At 42.3% G+C, this 12,948-nt stretch overlaps 1 protein-coding gene across 10 annotated transcripts in view; it reads right to left on the bottom strand.

Annotated features, from left to right (window-relative positions):
* The window catches only part of LOC112103526 (TSC22 domain family protein 1), a 132,340-nt gene that overhangs the window by 56,545 nt on the left and 62,847 nt on the right, over positions 1–12,948 (bottom strand). Inside the window, exon 1 of one of the 10 annotated variants that reach the window (XM_024195351.2) lies at positions 6,338–6,396. The exons of the other annotated variants lie outside the window; for them this stretch is intronic. Within the exon in view, the coding sequence (XP_024051119.1) occupies positions 6,338–6,360 (23 nt within the window). The 5' untranslated portion in view covers positions 6,361–6,396. Of the gene's footprint in view, positions 1–6,337; positions 6,397–12,948 lie in introns of those variants that run through there. 10 annotated transcript variants of the gene reach the window in all.

The following is a 12,948-nucleotide window of genomic DNA, read 5'->3' as shown; positions in this document are numbered from 1 at the left end:
TTCTAAATCATTAGTTAAGCGTTATACAGTATGCAATCATCATTAAAATCACTCACCAATCACTCATCTATCTCAATCAAAATATCAGTTTCATAAGTTTAGCAGCATTTCATTCTCTCTTGTATACTGTCTGTAACATGTATTAATTCTTTAACTACCTAAATCAGGCCTGCACAACTCGTAAAGCGGCGAGGGCCATATTACTCCAAAGAAAACAGCTGAGGGCCGAACCCCCCCCGGCCCTGCCGAACCCCCTCCCCGTGCCGCCCGAAACCCCCCCCCCCCCCCCCCCCCCCCCCCCTAAGCCAACCCCCCCCCCAGCGCCGCCCCCCCCACGGAAACAACCCCCCCCCCAGTGCCGCCTGCCCAGTGGGAAAAAAAACCCTCCTTCCCCAGCGCCGCCCTGCTGAAAACAGCAGTATTGAACCTTGGTAATATGATATAGCTGGCCCCTAAGGTAGTATAATTAAGGTAAAAGAAAAATGTCTTTTTGCTAGAAGTAGAATAAGATCTTCCCCCCACTTTGTAATCAATTGCCCTGTTGAATGAATGAGGTGTGAATGAGGAAGGTGTGGAAGGCAGCACCTCAAGACAGCTGCAACCCTTGGAGGGGGGATGGGAGCCAGACCAGATCAGTAGAACAGGTCAGCCACCTACTCGCCGCTCGCCTACTCAACCCTCGCCACTGCCCGCTTGCTCGCCTCCTGAGCCTCCCCCAATCCCCCCGGCTCGCCTACTCACTCCCCGCCACTGCCCGCCCGCTCGCCTCCTCAGCCCCACACTGCCCCGGCTCACCTACTCAGCCCCCCTCCCCTGCCGCCGGCTCACCTGCCCCCCGCGCCACTGCCTGCCCGCTCACCTCCTCAGCCCCCCCCTCCCCTGCCACCGGCTCACCTGCCCCCCACGCCACTGCCTGCCCGCTCGCCTCCTCAGCCGCCTCCTCCCCCGCCGCCAGCTCACCTGCCCCCCTGCCACTGCCCGCCCGCTCGCCTCCTCAGCCCCCCGGCTCGCCTACTCACCCCCCGCCACTACCCGCCCACTCACCTCCTCAGTCCCGCCCCTGCTGCCTCACCTGCCCCCCCGCCATTGTCTGCCCACTTGCCTCCTCAGCCCCCCACCGCTCCAGCTTGCCTACTCACCCCCCGCCTCCTCAGCCCCCCTCCCTCACCCGCCGCTTGCCTACTCACCCCCCGCGGGCCGCACAGTGAGCCCACCTACTCACCCCCTGCGGGCCGCACAGTGAGCCCACGGGGGCCGCATGCGGCCCCCGGGCCGCATGTTGTGCAGGCCTGACCTAAATCATCTGGATATTAGAAAATATCCACCCATCATCTTTATTAAAAATATAAATTGAAAACTTTACAGAAGATCCTAGATAAAAATTGTAACAAGCAATGCACTCACAGTTTACTGTCCTAGTTTCAACAATAGAGAGGAAAATCCCTCTGGGGCAAGATACTTAAGTGCACAAATTTTGGAGGAATGGGTTTAAACATTTATAATTGTCACATTAGAATCTTATTCTACTTTTACAAACAAGGCTTTAACTAATATTTTAGTTAGTTTTGGCTTAAAACAGTTCGAAGAAGCATCGTGATTTGACCCGACTCTGACATGGATGTGGTTGCCCACCACTGCTCTAGGTGCTACCATGAAAAAAATACTTAACGATGAGAATTCTATAAGTCATATCTATAATAAGATCAATCTATAACCAAAACACAGAAAACAAACAGAATTGATTACTTAAGAAGGAACCACTTAAGCTTAATTTATCCATTTTGTTATTTGGGAACCTAATGCTAAAAAAAGGTGCATGCTCACTTACAGTCCACTTACAGAAGGTAAAGCCCAAATGTAATTTAAAAGTGTAAGTCTTCTCTATAGTACAAAAGTTCATCAGATTAATTAAATTAAAAACTTGATTTAGTTAAACTACTGCAAATGCCTAATATAGACATACTTAGATTGATTAAATCATTGCTTATATTAATCTAAACTGAGGTAAGTAAACAAGGGCTCAACTGGTTTAAGTGTGTCCACATTAGTAATTTGCACTGGTTTAAGAAGACCCATTTTCAAACTGATTTAGTCAAACTGGTACATTTTCTAGTACATAAGAACATAAGAGTGGCTACACTGGGTCAGACCAATGGTCCCATGTAGCCCAGTAGCCTATCTTTCAACAGGGTCCAATGCCCAGGTGCTTCCGAAGAAATGAACAGAATAGGCAATCCTCGAGTGATCCATCCCCTCTCGCTCATTCTCAGCTTCTGGCAAACAGAGGCTAGGGACACCCAGGACCTATCCTCCATGAATTTATTTAGTTATTTTTTTGAATCCGGTTATAGTCTTGGCCTTCACAACACCCCTGGCAACAGGTTCCACAAACTGATTGTGTTGTGTTAAGAAATACTTCCTTTTGTTTGTTTTAAACCTGCTGCCTATTAATTTCATTGGGTGACCCCTAGTTCTTGTGTTATGAGAAGGAGTAAATAACACTTCCTTATTCATTTTCTCCACACCAGTCATGCTTTCACAGACCTCAATCATATCCCCCCCTTAGTCATCTCTTTTTCCAAGCTGAAATGTCCCAGTCTTTTTAATCTCTCCTCATATGAAAGCTGTTCCATATCCCTAATCATTTTTGTTGCCCTTCTTTGTATCTTTTTCAATTCTAATATATCTTCTTTGAGATGGGGTGACCAGAACTGCATGCAGTATTCAAGGTGTGGGAGTACCATGGATTTATACAGTGGCATTATATTTTCTGTCTTCTCATCAGGGATCCTGATTTTCCACCCCCAAATAAAAATCCATTTTTCCATAATGAAAATGAAATGCTGAATATTAGTTTCCCTAGCTACCGAATACATGGGTATCAGTTGAACACAATGTTTTATTGATATACAGGAAAACTCTGTTTATCTGTGCCTCCACTATCCGGCTCTCCGTATTAACTGAACCACTAGCTGCTGGAGCCCCGGCTACCCACTGCTAACTGCCGCCTGTGCCCTGCCATTGTCAGAGCCAGATAATGGAGGATCAGATAAAACGCGGTTCCACTGTACATAGATTTAAAGCGCATTCAAAAATCAACCACAAGAGGGGGAGGTTGCGCATACTGAATAAGAGACACTGGTACTTTTAGTAAAATTTAGTTGTTAGTTAATATAGGTTTTTATTTTTTCACAAAATATAAACTAAAGAGTCTCTGTAAAAACACAAATTCTGTGTTTTCCTGTGAAAAACAGATTTCTAGGTTTCCTGCTTATTATCTATCCCTTTCCTAATGGTTCCTAACATGGTAATCAAAAAAGCTAACAAATGCATATTGAGTGGATGTTTTCAGAGAATTATCCACGACTCCAAGATCAGCTAATTTAGACTCCATCATTTTATATGTATAGTTGGGATTATGTTTGCCACGTGCATTACTTTGCATTTATCAACATTGAATTTCATCTGCCATTTTGTTGCCCAGTTACCCAGTTTTGTGAATCCCTTTGTAACTCTGCTTTGGACTTAACTATCTGGAGTAATTTTGTATTGTCTGCAAATTTTGCCACCTTACTGTTTACCTTTTTCCTGATTATTTATGAATATGCTGAACAGCACTGGTCCCAGTACAGATCCTTGGAGGCATAGGCACAGACTCCGTGGACGCTCCAGGGCTGTAGCACCCACAGAAAAAAAAATAGTGGTTGCTAGACACCCACTGGCAGATGTGCGGATCTGCTCCTCCCCCACCCCCAGCGCCTCCCACCCACTAGCAGACCCCACCGATCAGCTCCTCCTCCTCCCTCCCAGCAGCCGTGATCAGTTGTTCAGTGGCATGCAGAAGGTGCTAGGTGGGAGCGCGACGAACAGGGGCAGGAAGAGGTGGGGGAGGGAGCGGAACAGGGGCAGGAAGAGGCAGGGTGGGGGTGGAGCAAGGGCAAGAAGAAGTGGGGGCTTAATGGGGTGGAGCGGGGCCTGGAGCGGAGCAAGGGTCCAGCACCCCCAGGGAAATCACAAAATTGGTGCCTGAAAACTGACCATTTATTCCTACCCTTTGTTTTCTATCTTTTAATCAGTTACTGATCCATGAGAGAACCTTCCCTCTTATCCCATGATTCCCTACTTTGCTTAACAGCCTTTGGTGAAGCACCTATATCCACTGGATCACCCTTGTCGACATGGCTTGTTGATACCCTCAAAGAATTCTAATAAATTGGTGAGGCATGATTGCCTTTTACAAAAGCCATGTTGATTCTTTCCCAACAAATCATGTTCATACATTTGTCTGATAATTCTGTTCTTTACTATAGTTTCAATCAGTTTGACTGGTACTAAAGTCAGGCTTATAGGCCTGTAGTTGCCACAATTGACTCGGGAGTGTTTTCTAAAAATTGGTGTCACATTAGCTATCCTCAGTCATCTGGTGCAGAAGCTGATTTAAGTGAGGATACATACCACAGTTAGTAGCTCTCCAATTTCATATTTGAGTTCCTTCAGAACTCTTGGGTGAATCCCATCTGGCCCCGGTGACTTATTTCTGTTGAGTTTATCAGTTTGTTCCTAACCCTCCTCTATTTACACCTCACCTGAGACAATTCCTCAGATTTGTCACCTAAAAAGAATGGCTCAGGTGTGGGAACCTCCTTCTCATCCTCTGCAGTGAAGAGGGATGCAAATAATTCATTTAGCTTCTCTGCAACAGCCTTGTCCTCCTTGAGTGCTCCTTTAGCACCTTGACCATTAACGGTGGCCCCACTCATTGTTTGGCAGGCTTCCTGCTTCTGATGTATTTAAAAAATTTTTTGCTGTTAGTTTTTGAGTCTTGGGCTAATTGCTCTTCAAATTCTTTTTTGGCCTACCTAATTTTACTTTTACACATGACTTGCCAGAGTTTATGCTCCTTTCTATTTTCCTCAGTAGGATTGATCTTCCAATTTTTAAAGGATGCCTTTTCATCTCTAACCACTTCTTTTACTTTGTTGTTTAGCCATGGTGGCACTATTTTGGTCCTCTTACTACATTTTTTTTTAATTTGGGGTGTACATTTAATTTGAGACTCTATTATGGTGTTTCTAAAAAGTTTCCATACAGCTTGTAGGCATTTCACTTTTGGGACTGTACCTTTTAATTTCTGTTTAACTAGCTCCCCCATTTTTGTATAGTTCCCTTTTCTGACATTAAATGCTATTGTGGTGAGCTTCTTGGGTATCTCCACACTCTCTCTCTCACACACACACGGATGTTAAATTTAATTATTATCGTCACTATTACTGCGTGATTCAGCTTCTATTCACCTCTGGGACCAGATCCTGTGCTCCACTTAGGAGTAAATCAATAATTGCTTCTTCCTTTGTGGGTTCCAGGATTGACTGCTCCAAGAAGCAGTTATTAATCGTGTCTAGAATGTATGGTACAGATAAGTTGTCTTATAAACTCATGTGCATGAAATTTTAGGTTCTAAACTGCTCAAATACATTTGAAATATCCTTTTTACCCAGTGGCAGTGTAATTTATTTTCCAAGACACTCACTAAGGAAGTGCATAAGTTCTCATTGTTTCAAGCTCATCTGGAAACAACAAATTTCACAGCTCATTTTATAGTTCAACAATGACACTAGAGGGGCTGTATTTACAATGAAGTATTATTGCTTGACATTAAGATGGAAAGTATGAGGCTCTTACATCACCTCATCACAAAAATCACACTGTCTGAAATCAAATGATTTCTTCCAGTTTTAAAGATAAAGTATTTGCAGAGAGACATTAACCAGGAAAAAGATTTCCATTTGAACACAAAATGAAAGCCATTATTTCCATACTATCTAATGTGAAAGAGTTAAACATTTAAAGTTTTTGAAGTCATGTTTGCTTCAATAAAGGGTCTGCTTTAAAAAACATGTCTGCACACAAAAGTTGAAGGAGTTGACCACTGATTCTTTCAGTCATATTTTTATCAAATTGAATCCCTAACTAGGAATTATTTATCACAGATGTTAGGGGTGTTCTCGACTAAAAGAGAGATCAGTATCTCTATTCACTGACTTGAAATATTGAAAGTATACGGTTTTAAAATCAGGTTTAAAAATTCTGTTCTTATTGAGATTCTGCCTCACACACAATTATTCAATTAACTAGTCTCAGATATACATTCTGTAATATTTATCAGTATTTTACCGTATAATGGAAAATGGATAAAAACATAACTAATCATTGGGATTTTCCTTTAACAATTTTTTGATTAATTTCTTATGAAGTTGAAAAGGCAAAACCACAAAACATACACAGACAAGTAATGCTGTAACATAAAAATCACACCTAAAAATTAAGCTATCCATACCTGAAATTTAGAGGACAACTCATTTTTTAAGATATCTCATATTCAAGTTATATCTCACAGCTCATGTGACAAGAGGATGCATTACTGACTAGCCAATATAAATCAGAGATTATCATGAACACCTCTCACTGAAGACAATGGAAGGGCTTCATGGGGAGGTGGATCAGGCCCCAACCGAACAGGAAACATTTTTGCTTCAAGTCCTTAAGAACAAGGATTTAAGAAATACAGGTTAGGCTACCTATAATTACTTTTTGCAGTGAGTTTAAACAAAATTTGATGAATACCAAATTCATCATTTGGAAATATTAACATCTTTGTCTCAAAATCAGTAGAAAATAGGTGTTTGGATCTACTAATTTAGTTAAAATATTTCTAGGCAACAGAGAAAGGGAAAAAATTGTTAGCTTTGGAAGGTGTATATGTTAATAAGTAAAGGGGCAATTATTTTTGTGCAACTGTGAATAGAAAATATTTCAGAAGAATGTTCTAATATCTGATGTTGTGTATTGAAAGTAAGTGATCAGTTAAGCATATAAGGAACCCATTTCTAATTTTAAGAAGTTTTTATACTTTCTCCATTTGTGCATTTCCTTGCATTATAGCATGATTAAAATGCTGCCGTACTCTGCCTTTGAAAAATCATATCATACACCTTCAAATCAACTAAGTCTTAAATCTACCATGGAGCCATTGTGTTCAGTTACTAGGACTAAACATGTCACTTCATAAATCACCTGCCTGACAAGTCGGGGGGGGGGGGAGGGGGGAGGGAGGGAGAGATGGGGGAGAAGAAAAGCACAATAATGTGAGAAGGTACCACACATCCAAAAGCAAGTGAAGGCAAGGAATAAATAGTCCGTATTTATACACGACCCTGTCAAGATCACTAGCAACAAACAATCAAGATGTTAAAATTAATCAACCAGCTTGCTACTTCATATATCAGATCTCCTTGGGCCCTCAAAGATCCAAATCATTTTCATGAAGACACAGGTTTACACTTCCTTTGAATTCCATAGCTGTCTCATTTACAGTAGATGGTGTCCCACCAAGTTCAAGGCAAACATCCTGCAACTATCTTAAGAACTGGAAGGAAGAGAATTCTCAAACCGAAGCGTCACATCCCTCTCTTCATCATGTCTGAAATACATGAAATGCAACTTGAGCAAGAACTCTTTTGCATCCTGTGTCTTAGAGGCCTGTAACTCGCTTGCTGTCTCTTCAGAAATATGATTTCCAACGTATTCCTCTGTTGAAACTAATTTATGATTTACTCTCTTGTTGTCAGCAAAAAGAACGAGGAGTACTTGTGGCACCTTAGAGACTAACAAATGTATTTGAGCATAAGCTTTCGTGGGCTAAAACCCACTTCATCGGATGCATGCAGTGGAAAATACAGTAGGAAGATATATATACACACACACACAGGACATGAAAAAACGGGTGTTGCCATACTAACTATAACTATTCTATAGCCCACCTTAACTGATTACTCTCGTTATCAAGTTTTCACACGACATTCTTCTAGTCCAGGCAGCCTTCATTTTAGACCAGTGGTTCCCAAACTTTAAGAACCTTTGAACCCCTTTCGCTAAAATGTCAAGTCTCGTGAACCCCCTCCTAAAAAATGAATATTTCCAGGGATTTTCTCCTTTACCTGAATATAAATTATAAAAGCCGTGATCTTAGTAATATAAAATTTGTTTTTATGAGACACTTTATTACACACTATTCATTATTATTATTAATCATTACAGTTTTTTTTATTATATTATGAAAATGGCAACACTCTTCCAAGATCTCACTTTCATAGCCTGTATCACTTTGAATAAGCCTGTTATAAGACAAGGCTCCTATGTTTCATCAAGGAGTATCAGATGTGAAACAGCATGAAGGTATTTAAGAAGCCAACTCAAAGAGTTCCTCCTACACAATCTTTCAGGTCTTGAGCAGTCCAGGCAAACAACACACGTTACAACAAAGCTTAAACTTGTTCTTCATAATAATTTAAAAAACAATACTAGCTGCCTATTTAATTTTAAAAATATCAAAAAATATTCACCTCCCTTTCCATTTCTTATAAGGAGTCTTGAAGTTTAAATCTCCTCAGTGTGATAGATAGGCTTGCTTTGAGATGCTTAGCTCTTGGAAGTCCAGGGGCTCTGGGCTGCTGGCCCTGTGCTGCCCAAGATCCCTAGGGACAGTTCTGTCCGCCATTAGGGAATTTTTTCCTGAGAACCCCCTGTAACATTTCGCGAACCCCCAGGGGTTCACGAACCCCAGTTTGGGAACCACTGTTTTAGACTGTCTTGTAGGCCCTATGGCTTCAATATAGAGCTTAGCAGCACAGCTGCACTGATGCAGCTGCACTGTTGTAGCACTGCTAGTGAAGACACTAAGGACTTGTCTACATTACCCTCAGGATCGACGCGCAGCAATCGATCCAGCAGGGGTCAATTTATCGTGTCTAGTGAAGACGCGATAAATCCACCGCCGAGCACTCTCCCGTCGACTCCGGTACTCCACCGGAGCGAGAGGCGCAGGTGGAGTCGACGGAGGAGCGTCAGCAGTCGACTCACTGCAGTGAGTAGATCTAAGTACGTCGAATTCAGCTACGTTATTCACATAGCTGAAGTTGCGTAACTTGGATCATTCCCTCCCCACCCCCCACCGCCCCAGTGTAGACCAGACTTAAGACAATGGGAGAAAGCTCTCCCATTGACTTAATTATACTGATATAAGCTGTAGTGTATACATAGCCTAAAACAATCTTGCAACAACAACTTAGGTTCCAGAAATAACCATATAGAAAGCAGCAATATCACTCCCTTACTTCTGGCAATTAGGTTCCCACCTTTTCTTATCCTGGGGGCGTTAGGGAGTTCCCCTATTCAGCTTCCTTGAGAACACTCCTTTATGCCATCTGACCCACATGAAGTACCTCTATGGAGCAGTTTAAACATATAGAAACTGTTGTGGAGAACTGTATTATTTTTTGTGAAATTCCATTGAAACTTTTAAGCTGGCAAATATTGTACATTAACCATGCTTTACAACTTCTACTTGCTAAAGCAGAGTAGCCGAGAGGTCCCAATGATTGAAGACATTAAAAATTTGATTGTTTCTACCGGTCATTCAAGGTGAAAGAGAACCTCACAGGAGTAAGACTGGTAAAACTAGAACCTGAAAAGATATGCTAGATGTACTCTGAAACATTGCACTTTTGCACAATACTAAATGAATGCCACAATACACTGTCAGAAACATGCCACAGTGGGTGCCTGCCACATGAAACTTCTGATGCTAGTAAGCATGATAAACTGATCCTTTTTGATTTTACTGACCATGTAATGAGGAAGTCACAAGTTCTGTTCAAAATAAAAGCTGAAAACTGTGGCAGTGGATGACTTCAGGATCTATACATGCCACAACATCCATCATTTCTTGAATTTCATTATTTTTGGATTATGCCACTATTGTAGAGTACTTAATAAAGCAATCCACTTATCAGTATGTTAATCTTTTCTCCTGACATTTAATTGGCATAATACAGTTGAGAACTCAGGCCAGTATTTTCAAAAGTGACTAGTGATTTAGGACTTCTCAAATTTTTGGGTGCTCAATCTGAGACACCTTAAAGGGGTCTGATTTTTTTAAGAGCTGGGGATCCACCCACCCACTCACAGAAACTCATGCTTCTTTAATATGTCAGGCTGAGTATCCAAAAACTGAGGCACCCAACTTCACTAGTCAAAACTTGGTCCATTGGTAATTTGCTTGTGTTCTCCATCCTGGACTACTCTTATAGTTCTGTATATGTACGGGTTCTACTGTAAGGAGACACTTTTTTTTTTATTTGAAAGATTTAGAGTATAAAGCAGCACTTGGAGTTATGTTTACATATGCAAAAGCCAGTTTAAAAATGATCACTATTGTTAAATCCGACACTTGGCCTTGTCTGACTCCACTAAGGGTTTTGGAACAGTTAACTGGAAACATAAGTAACAAAAAATGACCGCTCAGTTTGTTGACTCTCTCACATTACATTTGCTTCATAAAGCACTCACGACTTTTAATGAAATTGCTAAACTAACTAACTATTTATGGTGCAGTATCTGCACTGTACAGTATATCTAAGTCAGCAAAATACTTTGTTATATTCAATAAGTGCATTTACCACAGATACCAGAGAATGCTTTAGTACTAAAATTGGCTTCATATTCTTAAAAGAACCCTTAATAATATATAGGCAGAAAAATTAGCTCATTCACTAGTAGTGTTTTGAGTGAATGCAAAGTATGGGACCTCTGGGAAGATTCAACCATCACCCACCCACCTAGAGTTTCAATCACACAGCTTTGAGGAATAAGAGGAAGGAACTCATTGTCTCCCTATGGGTGCTCCACTGTAGGCATATCTTTGCCCCGCGCTTCTAATTGAAGATTTTAAGTAGCAGTGTCCGTTCAGCCTGGACATGCGCTCTCCCTCCCTTGTGTTCTGCCTCGAGGCTATCTAGCACTGCACTGGCAAATGCCCCTTAGTTCCTTCTCTACTGCTGAGCCCCTTATGGAGAACTCCAAAGTAGAGGGCAGGTTGTGGAGCACCCATAAGGGGACACATCTCAAAGAACCATTGTTACTGCACAAGGTGAATAACTTCTTCTTTGAGTAGTGTCCCTGCAAGTGCTTCACTGTAGGTGACTTTACAGCAGTATCCCACATAGAAGGATGGGGCTTCAGAGTGGAGTCTGCTACTACAGAGTACTGTGGAGCCAAAGATGGCGTGGGAGTCCGAATCTCCAGTGATTGCACAATATTCTGCGAAAGCGTGGACAGATGCCCCAGTCACTGCTCTGCAGATTTCCAAGATAGGGACATCTTTAAGGAAGGCAGAAATTGACCTCATGGAGAGCGTATGAATTTCAGAAAGAGAGACCAGGTTTCACCTTTGATATCAGTGACCCATTTGGATAGTCTTTGAGAGGCTATTGCGGAGCCTTTAATCTTTCTGCAAACTAAAGGAAGAGTTTAGAAGACTTCCTGAATCCCTTAATCCTGCCTAAGCAGGTTAGTACTCTTCTAACATCTAGCATATGCATAATCTCCTCCCTGTTGTCACAATGTGGTTTGGGGGAAAACCAGGTAGATGGATCTGTTGATTCATATGGAAAGTGGAGGCAACTTTATGTAGAAAGTTAGTATGCGGCCTCAGAGTTACTTTGTCTTTAGAAAAGATTGTGTATGGTAGGTGGGCCATTAGAGCTGCTATTTTTCCTATGCACCTAGCTAAAGTGATTGCAATTAGAAATGCTGTCTTCATAGACAGATGTAAGAGAGCAAGTTGCCCTGGGCTCAAAGGGAGATCTAGTCAAAGCTCTGAGAACTAGGTTAAGATCCCAGGTTGGAGGGGTGGTATCACATGCGGGAAGAGATTCCCAATGCCCTTAAGGAATCCACACATCAGTGGATGAGCGAACACCAAGTTTCTGTCTACATGATGGTGGAAAGCCATTATGGCCGCAAGATTAAGGGAGCTGAGCGACAGTTTTGACCTCTTGAGGTCTAAAATGTAGTCTAAAATCAGAGGGAGAAAAGAGAAGGTTGGGTCTGGTTGCTTAGAATTACACCAAACTTGGAATCATTTCCATTTTTGTAGTTAAGTACACTGAGTGATCAACTTTTGGCTGTGCAGCAACACGTCTGTCACCTCACTGTTCGAGATCAAAGATGGGGGTGGGGGTCGGGGTCGCCTGCACAGAGCTAGATAGCCTTGAAGCAGACCACGAGGGAGGGAGCGCGCATGTGCAGGCTGAACGGACACTGCTACCTAAAATCTCCATTTAGAGGCAAAGGGGCAGATACACCTACAGTGGAGCACCACAGGGACACTACTCGAAGAAGGAGGCTAAGCTAAAAAAGCCACCGCAGCCCTTTCACAATTTCATACCTAGAAAATGGGAAGAAACTCTCTTTTGCTGACTAGTTGCTGCAATAGCCCCTAAGGTACAGAGCTGTGCATGCACTGAAAATGGGGTCACCCAGGAAGTGGAAGAGGAATATGAACACACAATAGGGACTGAGGCAGTGTTCCTGATATGCTTGGAACCAAAAAGCTGATCTTTCCTCCATATCCCCTCTGCATACCAGCTCCCCCAACTCTCGCCAGCAGTCTGGATAACTAGGGGGTGCTTGCTTGTCTATCAATTTGAACTTGTAAAAGCAGAGTCAGGAAGTGGATTTGATAAAAGGAAGAACTTTAAAACAAACCCCATTGATGTTTCCAAATTATATTAGTTCCTGTCCCAGCATCATAGCCTTGCCTGGTAACTAACTGTGCCACAATTATGCTCTTAACCCATGTTCCCCCAGTTTCGTTTGCATTAAACGGTCTCATTCCCTTATGATGCAACAATTCACATTCTGGAGAGAAGTAAACTGGCCAGGCCTGCTGAATAAGGGAGCACAACTGGTCTGCCCCACTGAAAGTGAGACGACTGGTTGTGACAGGGAGCAAAACCTTAACAGCTGAGCTATCAATGGTTTTGAACAGCAGCATCTGACAAAATGTACAAGTTGTGTGCTCATCATGCCAGTGATTAACTGAAACCC

The sequence above is a fragment of the Terrapene carolina genome, unplaced genomic scaffold, assembly GCF_002925995.2.
Source record: "Terrapene carolina triunguis isolate 2854851 unplaced genomic scaffold, T_m_triunguis-2.0 Scaffold17, whole genome shotgun sequence".
Lineage (NCBI taxonomy): Eukaryota > Metazoa > Chordata > Testudines > Emydidae > Terrapene > Terrapene triunguis.
This window is presented reverse-complemented; position numbering and strand designations above follow the sequence as displayed.